This window comes from Alnus glutinosa, chromosome 10 (genome assembly GCF_958979055.1).
Source record: "Alnus glutinosa chromosome 10, dhAlnGlut1.1, whole genome shotgun sequence".
Classification (NCBI taxonomy): Eukaryota; Viridiplantae; Streptophyta; class Magnoliopsida; order Fagales; family Betulaceae; genus Alnus; species Alnus glutinosa.
In genome coordinates this window covers 24,503,352-24,522,627 of record NC_084895.1, presented here as the reverse complement: position 1 = coordinate 24,522,627, position 19,276 = coordinate 24,503,352, and the positions used below count along the sequence as shown (strand labels likewise).

At 35.2% G+C, this 19,276-nt stretch overlaps 1 protein-coding gene and 1 pseudogene across 1 annotated transcript; one reads left to right on the top strand and one right to left on the bottom strand.

Annotated features, from left to right (window-relative positions):
- Positions 1–7,025: 7,025 nt before the first annotated feature.
- On the top strand, positions 7,026–8,261 carry LOC133880526 (cytosolic sulfotransferase 15-like; annotated as a pseudogene).
- A 5,948-nt stretch (positions 8,262–14,209) lies between these two features.
- LOC133879233 (probable inactive purple acid phosphatase 27) lies at positions 14,210–18,691 on the bottom strand. Its single transcript, XM_062317764.1, has 11 exons — positions 18,413–18,691; positions 17,999–18,107; positions 17,386–17,500; positions 17,102–17,234; positions 16,815–17,002; positions 15,937–16,123; positions 15,774–15,841; positions 14,813–14,903; positions 14,519–14,707; positions 14,356–14,436; positions 14,210–14,278 (listed from the first exon to the last, which is right to left on the bottom strand). The coding sequence occupies exons 1-11, from the start codon at positions 18,674–18,676 to the stop codon at positions 14,210–14,212; spliced, it is 1,494 nt and encodes a 497-aa protein (XP_062173748.1). The 5' UTR covers positions 18,677–18,691.
- Between the last annotated feature and the right edge of the window lie 585 nt (positions 18,692–19,276).

The following is a 19,276-nucleotide window of genomic DNA, read 5'->3' as shown; positions in this document are numbered from 1 at the left end:
ACTCCTTCCAAACTATCAGGTTTGTAATGAGTAGGTTCCGAGTAAGATTTAGGCGTTAAATGTGGATGGAAAATGATACACGTGGCACTTTCCCGTTTAATCTTTCAAAAATGCCCCTAGCTTGGAAGTGCCAAAAGACAAAATTACCCTCGCGGCAGCTGTAAATGTTAAAAATGACTTATTCTCCAAAAATTACTTGTATTCGGTTGTTTGAACAAATTCAGATTCTCAACAATTTACTGTCCGAATTGCTAGTAATTCAGGCAACAAATATATGAGAGTGTCCTTACGAGGCCAACAAGTCTAAACAGGTAGATAAGCTATCCAAAATCTGCTCGGACAAGTGAATCCTGTAAAGACTCTCATACTTACTGCTTAAATTATTAGCAATTCGAATAATAAAAGAGTAATGATTAAGGGAAATGATCAAAATACTCATAATGCACAACAATGACATAACACCAAGGCACATTGAGGTGGGACCCACACATTAGGTCCGACCCCAATGTACCTTTGTGTTGTGTCATTGTTGTGCACAAAGAGTGCAAGGATCACTCCCCTTAGTCTTTAATGAAACCAAAACCAAATCTATAAAGCTAGCTCGCTAATAGTTGTATAAGCGGAGATAAGTTCACGGTCTTAATCAAAATTTGGCGTTTTAAGGATGGAGAGCTATACCTAATTAATTTAGCAGAGTAGCTTTGAATGAAAAGGTAGGTTAAATTGACATTACAAGCACGTGATATATACATGGGACATGAAAATCCAACCACCTTCACAAGGTCAAATGAACCACTTTTGTGAGCTTTGCCCTAAATCTTTAAAATCTGATGAAGTATGCAAGTTTGATGGTACCAAACAAACAAATATGCCCATTTTTGTATTATCAACATACTTTAATACAATAAAGATATAGCCTTAATAGTCTCGGGGCCAGCTGATAGGCTAGACAAATTAGGCAATTGTCTAAGGCCTCCAATTATATAAAGCCCCAAATAGTAATAGTATAATTAAATTTCTTTTATAAAAAAAATTAAAACCCCAATTATGACAAAAAGTTAGTTAATGTTCTTTAATTAAGGCCTCAATTATGGTAAAAAATAATATTATGAGAAAAAAAAATTAGTGCTCTTTAATTAAGGCTTCAAATACTGTAAAAAATAAATACAAAAAATTGAATTCCAAGATATTGAGGAGAAGAAAGAAAAATGAAATGTTACATTAATTGTACCCTTAAAACAGTTACTAAAATCATAATTTTACTTGAACTTAAAATTAAGACTAAGTTGTCCATTAAAATAATTTTTAAAATGAAGTAAATTAAATTTTACATAAAAAGAATTATATGTAGCTCAACACAAAATATGACATTTGTTAAAATTAAATATCTCCTAACAAAAAGGAATTTTGCAAGTCGTTCAGAAAAAAATTAAATATTTAAATATGAAAAATATCCCACGTAAATTTGTTGCTGTATGCCTCAAAATCTATTGAGTCGGTCCTAAATAGTCTTTAGAGATGTGATATACATCCTTCCCTAGTCTTTTTCTCATATTCTCACTTTTCATAATTACCATTGGATCTATGAGATACAAACAAACCCCACACATTAAATGATAGTTTTGAAAAATGAGAAAATGGAAAGAAAAAAAAAAACCCAGTAGAAGAAATGAATAATTTCTCTAGTCTTTATCGGTCGTCTCTTTCTGCTTCTACTCTCTTCTATTTCACTTTAATTATTCTATTATATATTTCTACACAACACATTATATAGTACCACCTTCATTATATGAAAATTTCAATTAAAAATATTTATAAAAGTAGGTTTATAAGTTCATGTATTATAAAGCTATAAATATGTATATGAAGTTATTTTTTCACCAAATCTTAGTTTAAGAAAAATGTACTGTTAGCCACTTTGTACAGCAATATGACACACAATAGTCACCTCCATCACATGTCACTAGTCACTTTTAATTCTTGTTAGGTTTATATAACTTTGTTCTCTTAATTGGTGTTGTCATTTGATCAGCAATAGGGTGTATTCAAGAATAGTCCCTTAAAGCATTCACGGCAGCTTTTCAACCATTTTTCTTAAATATAGGGAACAAAACTACTTTTTGTTTCCCTATCAAAATTTCAAAAAAGTCCCACAATAGATAACTTTTTTTATGAATATAATAAATGAATGAGAAAGCTACAGTGTTTCTCAATGCATTAGGAATCACTGAAGCATTCCAAGAAATAGAAAAATATAGTGAAGCTGCTATAGGCGACTTTTTGCGACTTTCTTGAAATTTTCTATAAAATTTAAGGAATATAACATTTATAAAAAAGCTGCTGTGAATGCTCTCAGGTAGGTGCCCCTAAGCCTTTTTTGATTTTCTGTTAGTTCAAACTACCCTAAAAAACTAGGAATATATAGCTCTTCCTTTTGGATATAGTCCCTTAATTTGATTAGAAATCACATGATGAAATAATGCATGAGCAATTGATCCATATATAATACAAAGGATTCCATTTTTGATAAGGATCTCCAAGTGGGTTGGTGGAGTAGGCTAAAAAAATACTGAGTTCGATTTATTGAGGGTGAGTTTCACCCTCAATTTCAATTAAATATTTTACATATTGGGTTTCATTTATTGAGGGTGAGTTTGTTTAGCTACCAATACCTCGGTGGATCAAATCAAAATGATAGGTTGGCGACTATAGAGAGAGTACAAAGAGTTGTAGGTAGGGGTGAAAATACAGACAGATGATAATTGTCCGCATAAGCTATATGCACCTAATTGTTATCCGCTATCCGCATACATGAATGCAAATAGTATTTTTAGGTTATTTGGATGTGGTTATTAACTACATCTGCATTCCCTAAATCTGCATTCCCTTCACACACACACACACACACACACACACAATTGTATTCACTAAAACGTAGTCGTTTTGAATTTGGTAAGTTTATAACATTTATGTTATGCTAGATTTTTTTTCGCTATCATGTCAAAGTCATATCTCACTACTTTTACTTTTACTTTTTTTTTTTTTTTTTTTTTTTTCTTTTCTTTGGGTAATCCAAATCCCGATTACTCTATGAAACGATGACCTCTATGGTTGATAATCATGAATTGTGTAACAAGTGAACTCTTAATTTATTTAAGATTACATATAGTAATAACTGCATTATTTAATATATATTGCATATAGATTTAGATAGTAATTCAAAACAACTGTTACCTCACACGTACGTGTATAATAATCGCATTTAATAACTGCACATATGCGAATAGTAATCGCATAATGCCGATGCGGATACCTAAAAGTGATAACCGTATTATGCAAATGCGGATGCAAAATATTGCTAATAACTGTATCTGCATTAATTTTCACCCCTAGTTGTGGTTATCTGATACTGGAAAGAGGTTTAATTATATCTATTATCCAAAGTAATTAACATATTTAGAGAAAATAAAAAAGAAAAACAAATTATATATAGTACAAGGGCATATGCAAAATGATGTAAAGAATGGTTCATTTCATACTTTTCTGATAGCTTGTTTTCCTCACATTATGATTTAATTTATCTTTCCTCCACGTGAGTCCCACCAAGAGTTCCCCTACTAGGGCGTCTGAAAGGCTTAGCAGTTATGGCGGCTACCAAAGGCCCCCAAAGATAGTATTAAAAGGCACCTTAAGAAATAACCCCCCCCCCCTCCCTCCTAAAATAGCATGTGTAAATTAATGATAAAAACAAAATTAATTATCTCATAAAGTCAAACTTTAATATAACTTGAATGTCTTTTGCTACTTTATTTTTTCTAGAGATACAAATAAAGAAAAACGAACAACCATTTGTAGTGTAATTTAAATAAAAAGTATATTATAAAATTTAAATAAGTACTATTTAATTAATATCTAATTAAAAAAAAATCCTCACCTAAATTTGTTGTCTTGAGCCTTAAAATTTATCGAGCCGGCCCTGCTCCTTACTATTAAGCAGTACTGTGACCGGGTGTGGTGTTTGATTACTAATCCCGACGAATCAAATTTCATGCAATGTCTTGCCTTTTGTTGTGATACGGTTTGACAAAGTAATGGTGTCGAATTAATTGCCACATGCCACTGTTGCAAGGAGGCAAGGGTTGGTGCATGCCCAAGGTGTGGCGTTACCTGATGTTCTATGGAGAATAATGGGAAGTGACCATGCAAAGGTGGCGGGATGACACTCTTTCTTAGATTCATTTTTTTTTCGAACGGATAAGCATGTGCTACCCATAGATAAAACAGCCCGAAGGCGTACATGATGAGAAACGAGGGACAGACCCCTCACACTCTAAGCCAGAAGGATCTGGCTTAAAAACAGCTGCCTAGCAGAATCTCAAATTTCACTAAAATTACATAAAGCCCCCCAACTAAAATATTCTAGTAAAACTTGAGCCACACAAAGGCAAACTGTACATAGAAACAAGAGAAAATACAACACAAATGCAGAAAACCCTAAAAAAGTCGCCGGCAGTGGAGTATGGAGGCTGCTTTGCCGGAGTGACGGCGCGTGTAGAACACGCGTCGCATCCAGACGCAGCCGGCCGAAGAACTGACACTGGAGACCCCAGACGCCGCCAAGCACGACCAGAAAGTGCAGAGCGTGGCCTACACGCGCAGATAGAAAACAAAGACGCCCTGGCGCGTGAGGGCCACGCGCCGAGCTCTGGGGACCTGCACGACCGCAGCTTCCAGCACCCAGGGCGGAACACGGCAGGGACCTCGGCTGGGTAGCGCGTGTCCATAAGAAGTCGACGGACATATGTAGATCTAGCTTCAAAAATTAGAGAAAAAAACCAAGAAAATCCGGCCAAAACACGCCGTCGACGACACCAAAACTGGCCTCACTCCACCTTAGACTTCTTAAGAAGAGTCATCCTGCCAGAAACAGAAAGAAAAACAAGAACAAAACAAAACCACCATAGCCAAAAGAACTAGGGGCAAGACAACCACCACCGGTTTAACCGGGGATAACCAAACTCTACAGTCCTAAAGACTGAGAGGAACAAAAAAAAAAACAGCCGGGAGGAGGGAGGCGAGGCCTACCTCCCCGGCAAAACGGTTCTGCAACGGGGAGGCTCTCTGGGTTTTTCTTGAGGAGGAAACGGGGAGAGAGAAAGGTAAAAAGAGAGTTTTTCTTAGATTCATTGTGTACTAAGTTGTTGGGCTTCCCGAAAGTCTGATTGGGTCTAACTTGCTTATCTGACTTAACCATAACCCAACACTTTATTTATGAAGGATCACTCAAAATATTATCTGACTTAATTATTAGAGGTTCCTCGTCGATCTCGAGCATACACCACTTTAATCATCTTCTCCTTATATCGTCCAGTTCGACAGTATAAAAATCTACATCATGACAGTTCAAAACCTTGTACAATGAAACCAGGGTCGGCTCGATAAATTTTGAGGTATAAGACAACAAGTTTAAGTAAGGCATTTTTTTTAATATTTAAATATTAATTAAATTAAATTTATTTAAATATTTATAGTATACTTTTTTTGTATTTTATTTAATATATCAATTAGAACACTTTCTTCTATTCGTAAAATGTATTTTAAAACTTTTTTTTAATAACTTATTAGGTATAGAATGACTTACTATTTGATTCAAAGACATGAAATAATAGGATTTAAAGAAAAATAAAGAGAAAAATAGAATTAAGTTATATAAAGATTGATGTGTAATAGAACATAATGCAGAAAAAATTGTTGGACATTGAAGACTCACCAAGGGTATAATTCTATCTATTATGCACAACGCAAACAATGAGAATTTATAACATTTTGAAGAATTTTTATATTTTTCTAAACATTTAATTCAAATAAAAGTTGGAGAAACAATTATGCATGTTGGACTAATTTTATGAATGTAAAAATGAGGCTTTTAAAGAGTAAATAAGTGAAACTTTTCAAAAATTTATGATTTTTTTTTTCCTGAATATGAATAACTAGACTTTCAATTTGTAATTACTTTTACCATGATTGAGAGCCTTAGTTAGAAACTATTTATTAAATTTTTACCATATTAGAGTCTTAAAATTTGTTTTGGAAATAACCTTTATTGTATAATTATTAAGTGTGATGCCTTAATTAAAGAGTATTTTATTAACTTTTAATTATATTAGAGCCTTAAAATGCTTTTTTTGAGCTTAATTTTTTTTAAATATAAATTTATTGTATAATTATTAATTAATTGGAGGCCTTATTCAAATGGCAGCTTTATGTGACTGTCTAAATCGCGTAAGGTTCGAGCCATCTATTAATAAAAGGAGCTAGCCTTCGTCTAAAGCCTTGCATTTTTCTCATGGAAAGTGGTGTGGGGGCAAGGGAATTCAATTGGTAAAAAGCCTATTTTGAGAAAAGAAAGGCCCACTCTAGGAAACCCAAGTCCCAAGGTAACAACTAACACCAAAGGGCACAAGGCACATGACAAAAATATTGGTCACCAGTTGTAGCCCACAACTATTTTTGTGATAAGCACAAATTAATGGTAAATCTTTCAACATAGAGTGATGAAGTGCAACTATAAAGACGTAGTCTTTGTGAGCTAATTTTCATGCCAATTTCTATCAACAGCACTGCTTCAATGATTAGCACACATTACCAAAAAAACCCATCAGGGGGTGGAGAAGCAGCAGCAGAAGGAGGAGAAGAAGATCAAAAACTAAGCCAAGAATGCAAGGAACTTCTTCTTTCTCTTCCCAAAGAGAAAGGATGGAGAACCCCTCATATCTACAAGTTCCAAGGGTTTTGGTGCCAGCCAACAGAGATCCAAGCCATAATCTCCTTCCAAAGGCACTTCCAAGCAAGTGACACTGACGTGGTATTGGCCACCATACCAAAATTAGGCACCACATGGTTGAAAGCCTTGGCTTTTGCTGTTGTGAATCGCAAGCGTTTTGCTGTCATGTCAAACTGCCATCCTTTGTGTTAGGGAAATATTTGTCCCCACCTTGGAGTGGGGCCAGGTCTGCCCCAGAGTGGGTTTTCGGCCCCCGGAATGGGTTAGTCCCCGGAAATGAGCCTTGGTCGCAGGAAGCCTCCAACATTTATGAGACCAGTTAAATCAAGTCAGAGAAGATATCAGACGTCCCCATTGGACAGTGTACTTGACAAGGGTAAAATGGACATTTAGCATGCAGGGATATAAAAAGCAGTACAAAAAGTTATTGAGGCAGAATCGATTATTCTCACGATCCCTCTCTCCTTCTCTTTCTCTCTTCTACCTAAAAACACCTGACTGACTTGATCGTCGGAGGAGGCTTCGCCGGCCAACCCCCGGCGGGTCCTAAAAACACCTGACTGACTTGATCGTCGGAGGAGGCTTCGCCGGCCAACCCCCGGCGGGTCTTTCCTGTTTTGCAGGTCAGCGCGAGGAAGAAAGGGTGTCTCCGATCATGCCACGTCACCGGTCCAAAAATATCATCAACACTTTGGTTGGATCCAACCCCCATGATCTTGTACCTTTCTTTGAGTACAAGCTCTATGCCAATGGCCAGAAGCTTCCTGATCTTTCAAACCTTCCTCAGCCAAGACTTTTTGGCACCCATGTTCCATTTTCTTCATTGCCTAATTCCATCAAGAAATCTGATTGCAGGGTTGTTTATATTTGCAGAAACCCACTTGACACTTTCATCTCCTCCTGGCATTAATTACTCGAACAAACTTAGGCCAGGATCTCAAGCCCCAATTTTGCTAGATGAAGCCTTTGAAATGTACTGCAAGGGGATTATAGGGTTTGGACCCTTTTGGGAGCATATGTTGGGGTACTGGAAGGAGAGCATAGAGAAGCCTCACAAGGTGTTGTTCTTGAAGTATGAGGACATGAAAGAAGGCATCACTTCTCAGTTGAAAATATTAGCAGAGTTTCTGGGGTTCCCATTTTCTTTTGAGGAGGAGAGAAGTGGTGTCATTGAAAAGATTGCAGAACTGTGCAGTTTTGAGAATCTGAAGGAGTTGGAGGTAAATAAATCTGGCAAGTCGATTAAGAACTTTGAAAACAAATATTTGTTTAGGCAGGGTGAGGTGGGAGACTGGGTGAACTATCTGTCACCTACTATGGTGGAGAAATTAAACAAACTCATGGAGGAGAAGTTAGGTTCTTCTGGTTTGTCATTCTAAGTGTTCTCATAGGGCAAGCAGTAAATGTCCTCAGCTTTGGCTATTTGCATGGTCATATATACTAGCCCATGACCCACGCTGTGCACTGGTTTCTTCTTTGTAATTTAAAAGAGGTGCGTAAAAAATTATGCTTCTTTCAATAAAAAGATATACTAAAGATTATACACGTACCGACCAGGACAATACTAAACATAGTGACACAATCACACATAACTACCATAAGACTCTTAATTTTAGTTTAATCCATATAAATTAAAACATGTTCAAATCTTTATTTATATATGCGTAGTTTAAAACAAAAACAAATATAAAGGGAAAAAAAAAATAACAAGAAGATCGAGAAAACCTGAAAATTAAATGCTCTTCTAAGATACGTTAGTGATTCGCTTTCCTTAATTATGATGAATGGATATGTACAGTGTAACAACAATCACTTCTCTAGTATACAAGTGCCAAGTGCGCCATCAAGGCGCTACTAACACCCTGCAACCCACTGCGCATGCGTTTGATGCCTCATGCCGTATTAGAGCACACATACAAGTGCATACACTCAAACATTGATTGCTTTAAAGCAATAGTACGTTGGGCCTTATAAGTGCTTACTTTAATTTATCTTTCTCTCATGCGAGACTCTTTTCTTTCAAGGCTCTTTAAACACCTTCCATTTCAAAATATTCCTAAATATATATGTATATGGGTTAAATACACTTAAGGCTTCTGAACTACCAATCATTTTAAAAAATCCCTACAAATAGACAAGTGTGACACTTGGATACATCAAACTACTATATTGTGTCAAAAAGGCCACTCCGTTAGGGTTGATCGTTCGAATGGATGGAAAAACCAAATTTGATCAAAATCATTCGAAAATACCCTTATGTCGACCTTAAAAAAAACTTGTCAAAGTGAGAGTATTTTCGGAAGATTTTGATCAAATTTAGTTTTTCCATCCATTATAGACGTTCACCATTCGTGCTCTCCTACTTTATTCTTCTGTTCCTACCCCATTTTGGGGTGAAGTCACTCTCACGGCTGTTACAAGATATGTGTACCTGTGTGTCTCTCTTTCCTCTGCTACGTACATACTTTTGTATATTGCAACAACAAGAGTGTTATTCAGATTAATTGTCCATAGGCCATACCAACGTTTTTCATGAACGAACCAAAAATATTGAGATTGATTGTCATTTTGTCTGTCATCTTCTTCAGGGCTCACTACAACTTCATTCCATTACATCCCATGATCAGCCCGCATACCTCTTCACAAAATCTCATCCTCCATGGTGATCTTGCGATCTTGTCTCCAAACTCAATTTGGTCTCTCGCACTCCACCTTGAGTTTGAGGAGGGTTGTTATTTTATATGTCGTGTATGTTTCAACATCAGTTATATACGTATGTATGCATCTGTATTTTGTCCTGTATATATAGGCTCATTCTGTACAATATTTAAAGTGATTCAATGTACAACCTTATTTTCAACAACTTGATTTGAGTTTATATAAAAAAGTGGAATTTGGAAACTTACACATTTGATCACTTGAAAGATAATACAATAAATAATGTCCCTTTAAAAAGTTTTATTTTCAACCAATGATACGTATTATGTACATTTTATCCCTAGGTGACTCATCTCCAATTGAATTTGCTCATGTTTCTTCTCATTCACAGTCTATATTTTGCCATGCCATTTAAATTCAATATAAATTTAGTGGTAAATTAAGTGCCAAATAAGCATCGTTTTATTTCAAATATCGCATTCACTCATTTTCTCTGATCAACTCTTAATTATTTTGATAATGGCTTCAGGAGCATCCAATAAGTTGTGGTTGGCACTTGGTAGCGATAATTAATTGCAATGAATATGTTAACAATTAATGAAGCCTGCCAATTCTTTAAAGGCATGTATGTGATACCAAGACAATTTTTATTATAAATTCTTTAGAGCATTCCCAGCAACTTTTCAACTATTTTATTTATATATAGGAAATAAAACTACTTTTTACTTTCCTATTAAAAAACACCTCACATCAGCTTCCCTTTATTTTTTCCTATATCATTAAAATATTATTTTTTTACTTTTACTTTAATTAAAAGTAGTAAAAAGAAGATAAAGTAGGAGAGAGTTAATATATTTTGTGAATAAAAAATTGAATGAGAAATGAATAGTGCTTCCAGATACATTGGGAAGCACTATTTACTTCCCAGGGAAACGAAAAATTTTAGGGAAGCTGCTGTGGAGTGATTTTTGTAATTTTCTTGAAATTTTCCATAAAACTTAAGGAACGAACCCCATTTAGAGAAGTTGCTGTGAAATGCTTTTACATATTAACATAACAATTTACCTAAAACTTTACTACACTAGCTAGCTATTCACATGGAAGTTCTTTACAAACCCAAGGTTGCCCCACCCACTAGGGACAGAATTAGAAATTTTTATCGGAATGAGCCAAAGCATGAAAGAGAAATATATTAAGATTGAAGATTCAATTAATATATAAAAAAATAAAATTAGTATCCATTATGTGTTAACAAAAAATAAACAAAAGAAAAGAAAGAAAATATTTTTTTTTCTTAATATATTTCAATTTTCAACTCAAACACCTATTAAAATGGAACCCAACGTTCTTTTAGATCTCGAAATAATTTATGATTGGATCTTACTAAATTTCCCGGCAATTTTTCTTTTGATGTTCAACATCAAAGACTTAGTCGGAAACTTATCTTTAATTTTGTTGCGAAGCCTAGTTTTAATAGTGTTCATTAGGGCTGAAAAGATAGACGATTAATAACCACCCCAAATATAAGTTGAATGAGATTGAACTTGCTGTGGAAAGATTTAAAGAAAGTGGCAAACTTCTTCAAGCTTGAAGAAATGTGGAAGTTTACATCAATATTAGTTTCATAATGAATCAAAATATTCTTAATAAAGAATCTGCTGCATGCTCATAGACTGTTGTTTAGATATATCAAATGGAAGACAATGGAGTCAAGACTTTCTTTCTTTGAATCCGCTTGAGTGGAAATGAAAGTGGAAGTGGATAGGTTAATGTTTATGTTAGGTTTGAGTGATTGAATTTTTATTTATATGATGAATGTGGGTGTACGAACTATGGATATGATTGTCTTCGATCGACTGTGAATTTTCATTTATATGCTCAAGTAATTAAGCTATTTATTTATGATTAAGCTACTTGTAAAGATATTTGTAATCTTCTTGGCAAACTGTTGAAGACTTGAAGTCAAAGATATTTAGTCAACTTTAATTATGTTATTTTTTCTGGATACAAGTTATTATTTTCTCTTTAGTAACATGACCTTTTCAGGCAAAAAAAGCTCTGAAAGGGCGCAAAAAAAAAAAAAAAAAAAAAAGAGAGAAAAGAAAAGGCCGGATAAGAGCATGAGTTTATTGGGGCTAAATAAGTGCTAAAGAGTGCACCTTAATCAAGCCAAAAATAAAAAAATAAAAAAAAAATCCATGAAAAGGTCAAAAAGAAAGAAAAAAAAAAGGGTGTGATAAGTGCATAAGCTTATTGGGCTTGATAAGTACTAACGAGTGCACTTTTTCAGGTAAAAAAGGTCCTTAAAAGGCTCATAAAAGGGGGCAAAAAACATATAAAAAGTCCAAAAATATGCTCAACACTCCAAATAGGCTAAAAAAGCCCAACTTTTAAAAATCAATTATTGGTTTTATAACCGCTAACCGCATATGGAGGTGCGGAGGCGGTTAACAAATTTCACTAACTGCTTTTGGCAGTTACGGTTAGAGGTTTGAGACGATAACCGTTAACTGTAACTGCATTTTCACCTCTAGTATTCATGGATGAAAATGTTTGTTATGTAGTTGTGGTAGAAATAGGGGTTGGCATGGGGCCCTCCCCGCAGCCCTGCGGGTTGCATTTTTTGGACCCGTAAACCACAATTTTTAAGGGATAACTGTGCGGTGCAGGTACATTGCGGGGAGGGTAAGTGCGGGGCGGGGTTGAGGGTTTGACGGGGCAAGGTGGGTTCTGCGGAAGACTGGCGCTTTGGTGGAAGAATAGGTAGTGATGGTGAACTTGTGGTCGCTCTGGTAATCCTTTTACAAAAAATCTAAACCCAAACAAAATATAACCAAAACAAAATTTAAAACCTCAAATTAAACCACAAAACCCTAACATTACATATACACACAAATGATTCACAGTTGAATACCTCTGGCTTTCTTGCCGATGTCAGAGTAGAGGCGAAGACAGAAGAAGAATTAAAAATTGAAGAAGAAGAAGAAGAAGAGGCGAAGACAGAAGATCGGCGCAAGGGGAGGGGAGGCTGTGATTCTGTAAGGAGAGGAGAACTGGAGAAAATGAAGAGAAGAAGAAGGGCTGTGATGCTAGGAAGATTTTAGTCTCTAGAAGAAAAGAAACGAAAAAAATGAGGGGAGGGGGCGCTACCGCACTAGGGTTATGTATAAGGGGGTAGGTTTTTTTTTTTTTTTTTAATTTTTTAATTTTTTTTTATTTTATTTTTAAATGATAGATTTAGGTTGTTGTTCATGATAAATTTCGGTTGTTTAAGGTTTAGGTATAAAATGACTTTTCTTGTAATAGGGCCAAGATCCTAGTTTTTTTTTTTTTTTTGGCATGGAATAAGTTCAATTATTTGGGTCGAAATACATAAAATTAATTATTTATATACTATAATAATAATAATAAAATTTCAAAAGAGGGGGAGGGTGGAGGCTAATACTGGCCCTCCCCTTCTGTGGCACCCACAAAGCCATGGTGGTGTCGATCACCCCATCCTCCCACTGGGGGATGATGTGTGACCCACCCACGCTTTTAATCACTAATACTTGCCACTTTGGTTTGTAGACCAGTATTATTAAGATTGATGTGAGCATTAATAATATTCATATATTCATATATAAAGAAATGTAATTCTCACTGCTAAACCTTTTTCTTTAAGGATATAAATTAGTATTCTAAGTACGTTGAAGGGTTAAATATTACTTTAGCCCCCTCAACTAACAGTCATTTTTAATAAAATTTTATGAACTGACAATTGTAACACTTAGACACATCAAACTATCATTTTGTTGTAATTAAGCCTTGCTATTAGTGTTGACCGTTTGTTTAGATGAAAAAGTCATATTTGACCAAAGTTTTCCAAAATACCCTCGTTTCGAAACTTAGAAAATTAAATTTACCCCTTATAATTATTAATCAACAAAAAAGATCAAAATTTTTTTTAAAAAATTTGGAAATGAGCCATCCCAGCTACAACGGGTTGTTAGTGGCCACCCTGAGTGGGTTGAGGGCGGTTACATCCAACATCTGTGGCCAGTTGCCCGCCCCCCATAGGTTAGGGGTGGCCAGCGAGTCACTAGCATGATGGGATGGTTCAGCCACCGTTTGCATTTCAAATTTTTTATTTTATTATTTTGGTTTTAAAAAAAATGAAGATATTATCTGAAGGTTGATAGAGAAGTGGTCACGTGTGTGACAGGTGACCAATTTTTCATCCAAATAGATGACAACCTTTAACGGAGTGTATTTAAGTGCAATAAATTGATAATTTGATGGGTTTAAGTGTCACACTTGTTAATTTGTGAAATTTTATAAAAATGACTATTAGATGAAAGGGATAAAGTATATTTAACCCTTGAGATTTTATAGGGTTTAGAGCCAGGATGTCACAGAAAGCTACTTTAAAAATTAGGGTAAATGTCTCATATATAAATCTCTGAGTCAACGCCCAATTTGAAATCATTCCATCACTTTTTAAAAATCAACTTTCACTCCTTAAGTTTTTCGCAAATTTGAAAAAAATGGTCCATTCGTAAGTTTTCGGTCTAATTTTTTAACATCCGTTAGTACTAAGCCAACCTTTTTGCCACCTTATTTTAAAATAATATATTTTTAATAGTTTATAAATTAAAATCTAAAAACCAAATTTTAAAAATTTTAAAATCTAAAAACAAAATTTCAAAAACTTTAAAATCTAAAAATTAACAGCCACCCAAAAAGCATCCACACCACTTACTAGCTACCTCCAGCGATCATGATCTTTCATGAGAAACCTTGAGTTTTGATGATGCGGAAGCTATCTTCAACTTTCTTTGTATCTGAATTTACAAACTGCAAAAGTGAAGGAAATGAGTGAGACAACTATATGCATAAGGGTAGATTCTAGCTAGAAGTGCATGCATACTGACCTTTAAGTTTAATTCTTTCTTTGTTGCATGCCCTCTCAAATATTCAAACTGGGAAATCCTAGATAGACTCCAGCTATCCACCTGTGCCAATGGATAATACCAACTTCACTTATTAAACATATGCATATGTGTAAATCTGAGAACTAATATGAGATCTATTCACTTGATTTGAGAACTTGTCCAGGGTAAATCCAGCCATGTCAATAACTGCGTGCACTGGGGCACTATAATTGTCGTGATCATGTGTGTCTATCCCATTTTTATCTTTTTTAGGCGAAGCCTTGCATTCGTTTTGGTAAACCGAGCAGGATCTCTCATAATTATGAACATGGCCAAAGAGAACCAGATCAACCTGGTAAATAGCAACCAAACAAAGCTAATTTCATACCAAGCCAAGCAAGGGAAAAGTAAATTTCATATAGAAGAAATGAAAGCTTGTTAGGCCAATGGGACTTACTTTGTTTTCTAAGAGTAACAGTTCTACTTCCTCAACAAATCTTTTGTCGACGCTAAAGGCATCATCTGAGGAAGAATACATTGGTCTATGCCTGCAATTTACAAATGTTACAGTTTATTCTAACGTTAATGTATGAAATTTGAGTGCATTGTTATAAGATCAGATAGTTTAATGCAGATGCACATATTAAGTAAAGAAACTAACATGCACAATATAAATTATATTCCAACATCATGAGTTCACTTCCCTCTCTTTGAAAGGGAGATGTCTTGGATTCAACTCATAGGAACAGAGGGATTTTACGAGGATTTAACTTATATTTGAAAATAATTGTAAAAAATCAAGGCTTGCTATATTAAGGTGGTGTTCTAGCATCTATATTAAAACTCATATGAAGACTCTCTCACGTGTTATCTGCCCAACACGTTGTAGTAGACTATTATGTGAGGCTGGGAGTGCCTTTCATCAAAACTGTTTGGATCCACGGTATCCACTTAATTAGTAATGTAGGCACCGTTAATTATACGAGGAAGAACAATACAACACTTCAGGTCTAGTAAATTTAATTTGCAGGGGAAATTAAGTTCACTTTAATAAGGGGTTCATTTCATGAATTTTGTTATAAAAATTGCAGGATTTGAATAATTTGGAATGTGGTGGAAAGTATTTGCCTATGATGCAGCGATAAGGCAAAGAGGAACTCTTGTTGATTGGGTCAAGTCGAGTAAACTTTCACATATATGAATAGGCTTTTCTTCTGTTAATTTTTCTACTTTTTGTTAATGTAAAGGAAAGTTCAAATGCTATGAAGAAACAGGGTAACTGAGGCCATTTGCACAGGGCAATTGAATGCAAGCACGTTATCATTTGCACAGGCAACAAACACACATGCACAGTCAAAGAGCACATCCAAGAGCACCAACATTATTCGGAAGACCAATGTAAATATATATTCACGTACCCCATGAAAATCAACCAAGGAGTTTTTGATCGATCAACGGAAGCCATGTCCTTTTTCATCCACTCATACTAAAAGATTTGCACATATTTGAAAGAAGCTAGGTTATATCAAATTAGATTTGGAGATAAATATAAGGGATATAAAAGCGTTTGATTAATCTAACCTGCTCAGAATTTTGTGACCAATCATGTTCAGTAGAAATCACTGTGAAGTGAACGCTTGCTTGTTCTATGGAATACCATGGCTTATCCTTTGCTGGCGTTGGCATGGGAAAGTAAGTTTCATATGGAATTCCGCATTCTCCTCCTGAATCAGGAGTTATATATACTGATCCCGAGTCTATGTAATCTCTGGAAAAGAAAGAAATGTGCATTTATAGCAGCAAACCCCACGTGCATGTCAAGAATAGTTGATAGTTAAGCCAAGAAGTAGGCTTGGGAATGTATATAATTCAAATTCCAATGTTGATGACTAACAAGAACACCATGAAAATTGTACGATGAGTTAGTACATAATTCAAAACCAGTATTCAAGAAATTTGACCAAGAAATAAGGTCCATATATAACAGAAATTTAAAAATTGCTCACAATAACGTTGAAGTCATCTCCCTTTTGGGATGTGTTTGTAGCCATTGAATTATTTGGATACAAATTCAGGTGGCATGTTTTGAAATTGAGCTTTTGCTTCAGCTTTTGGAGTAATATCTCGTGATATAGAACAAGAAATCTTAAGAGTCTAAATCCTAAGATTTCCCTTCTGGTTGAAAAATCAAAGTGTATAACTCAAACATGAGGAAATGATGAGGCCTACGCAGTAAGAAGAGAGTTGAAATAAATGAATTTGACTGCCGTCTAACAAAATGTAAAGCTTATGATATTTTTCTATTAATTTCCCATCCTCTTAAAGAGATGAAAGAACTTTTTTAAACCAAAATCCCATTGATAGATCATATTTAGTAAGAGATTAATGATGCATGCATGTACTTTTATCAGGAATGACAAGTAACAATGCTTATTCAAGTATGCAGATGAGAAAGCTACCTCTCATGGTTTCCAATTGCAGTCATGTAAGAAACTCGTGATGCTACAGGGCTTATTTGGTGAAGGAAAAAATCCCATTCAACTAAAAAGCCCGTGGCATAGCTTATATCTCCAATGTGGAAGATTGAGTCTATCTTGTTAGAATCTACTTCATCGGCCATGGCTTCAATCACTGAGAGAGACCCCGGCTATGTGTCACAAAATAAAAAACAGGGTCAATAGGTATTGTGAAAGCAAAATTTCGGGTCTTACTATATATTTGTAGCAGCAAATTCATCCTATCCTACTTGAATGTAGTGCTCAGTAGAAGCATCACGAGGAGCCTTTCCCATATCGCCGAATGCTAAGAACTTGAGCTCATCTGATCCTCCTGCAGGTGGAGTTCGAAATTGGATTTGTTCACTCCAACCAGCCGAGTCACTACATAGAGACCAGCACACAACACAAATATATATGACGAAAATGACCAACAACTAGGTGATGGAGCAGTGTTATTGAATCAATTTGGAGTAAGAATAGCATTTTCTTTTCTGAAATTATTAGTAGTTGGTGTAAAGAAAGTTGCTAAAACCTTCCATATCTGTAGGAGAAGGTGCTTGAAGGTTCAAGTCCTGTCATTACTGCAGAATGAATGTATCCTGGGTCATGCCACCCAAAGTCCTTTGCTGGACTTGGTAAAGTTGAACCTGTCAATTTCAGAACAAAGGGGCAAAATCTAATTATGAGAAAGAGGAAGGAAAATGGTGTGTGTGTGTGTGTGTATATATATATATATGGTTATCTATATCTACGTAATTTCAGGTTTGGACTTCACTAAAATATGTTGTATTGGCTGCAATATGTTGTAATTGCCCCCCTTTTTCACATGATGTTCAAGAAAGAAAAAAAATACAAATTCAATAAAGGTTGTCCAAAGAGAAGGGCACTAACAAAAAGTAGTACATATACAAACTTGATCAAAATGATGGTTAACTTTCAAAATTAGCTATGCACAACGTACACTATTTTGAGTTGGAAATGATTGCTAGATATAGCAGCACCAATTATAATGTTACTGATTGAATTTGTGTTTTATATTACCTTGGTGAGATTTTAATATATCAGTTGTAGAGAATAGGATGTGAGGTTTTAAATCCTTATGTTTGGGACCAAAGGAGAAAGCAAAAGTATGTTGCAGAACTCACTACACATATTATCTTGTGAAAATTTAGTAACTTCTGATGTCAGTGTTTTTCCATCACCATATTGTACTTGTTGAGGTTCCATATTGCCACTAACCCATGTTAATCTCATCTGCATCAGAAATCATCAAATTAGAATTATGCTTCATATGGTTTCCTAATAGATTAAACCAGCTGCATGATGCCGATAAAATCAGCGGCAACAGATGCACCTTTGCCTGGCTTAGGATTTGACAATTTCTCACTTTTGTTACAGAAGTTGTTCTTATGACTCAAACTCAAGTTTGCAAGATCATCACTCTTAAGCTAGTTAATCCACCATGAAAAAAGAAAAAAGAAATCGCTAAAATTATTCGTACTGTATGGATTTTCACAGTTGATATATCAAATACTAATTGTGAAAAGGTGGTCACTCACCGATCTTCTAGTTGAATCTATACTTGAGATATGTCCATACAATGGCTTTTCTGGATTCGCAAAACTGATAGGGCCAGACCTACTGAAAACGCAAGGGGTCTTGAATTCCCCGCCAAAAAACACAAATTTGATGTCGGTTACGATGTTAATAACATGAAATGTTAACGCGCCACTGCAACTGGTCACTATACATTTACCCTTGCTATGCTCCTTGCATTGCTTCTTTTTGCAACTGAGATAGCCTGGATCATTCTTCATGTACATTGCCTGCGAATTTTAATACAAACATGTATATGTAATGTTAGGATTCAATATACAGACTCTATACATTTATTAAGATTTATCTTTGTAAGGAAATATAGAACTAGCATTATCAAATAATCTCCTGATGGGTTCATCTAAATCATTATTTTTTCTATGAATAAGAAAGAGTATAATAATAAAGAGAAAACCAAAGGAACAATACACACGACAAGTTTTCCCTGCTAATAGCAGCAGCAATGGCAGCCAACACAAGAAAAAAAAAAAAAAAAAAAAAAAAAAAAAACCCCTCCACCACTAGCAGTCCTCTCCTTCGCCATCATCGGAATAAGGGAGTTTCGGTTTCTTTTTAACCGAAACTCACATATTCAGCTGAAGTTAAGTCAGGTTAGGGCTACAAATAGGTTGGCAGGCCTCCTTTGCCCTGAAACAACCCTTCAACCATCCATCAGGTGGCCAGAAATAGAATTCCGGCCGGAATCCGACCAACCTGGCCCGAGCCTTTCAAAATTGGAGGATTTTATTTTATTTTATTTTATTTTTTTCTCTCAAATTGATTGCATAGAGGCATGTTTTCTGATATGCCTTTTCATTATATGACGT

What these genes read in the sequence shown, in the direction of transcription:
- LOC133879233 (XM_062317764.1), bottom strand. Translation starts at nt 18,676, where the DNA reads ATGTACATGAAGAATGATCCAGGCTATCTCAGTTGCAAAAAGAAGCAA. An exon ending in TTCTCCTACAGATATGGAAG is followed by an intron (nt 17,235 to 17,385) that starts GTTTTAGCAACT and finishes GTCTCTATGTAG; the next exon opens with TGACTCGGCTGGTTGGAGTG. An exon ending in TGGACAAGTTCTCAAATCAA is followed by an intron (nt 14,437 to 14,518) that starts GTGAATAGATCT and finishes CCATTGGCACAG; the next exon opens with GTGGATAGCTGGAGTCTATC.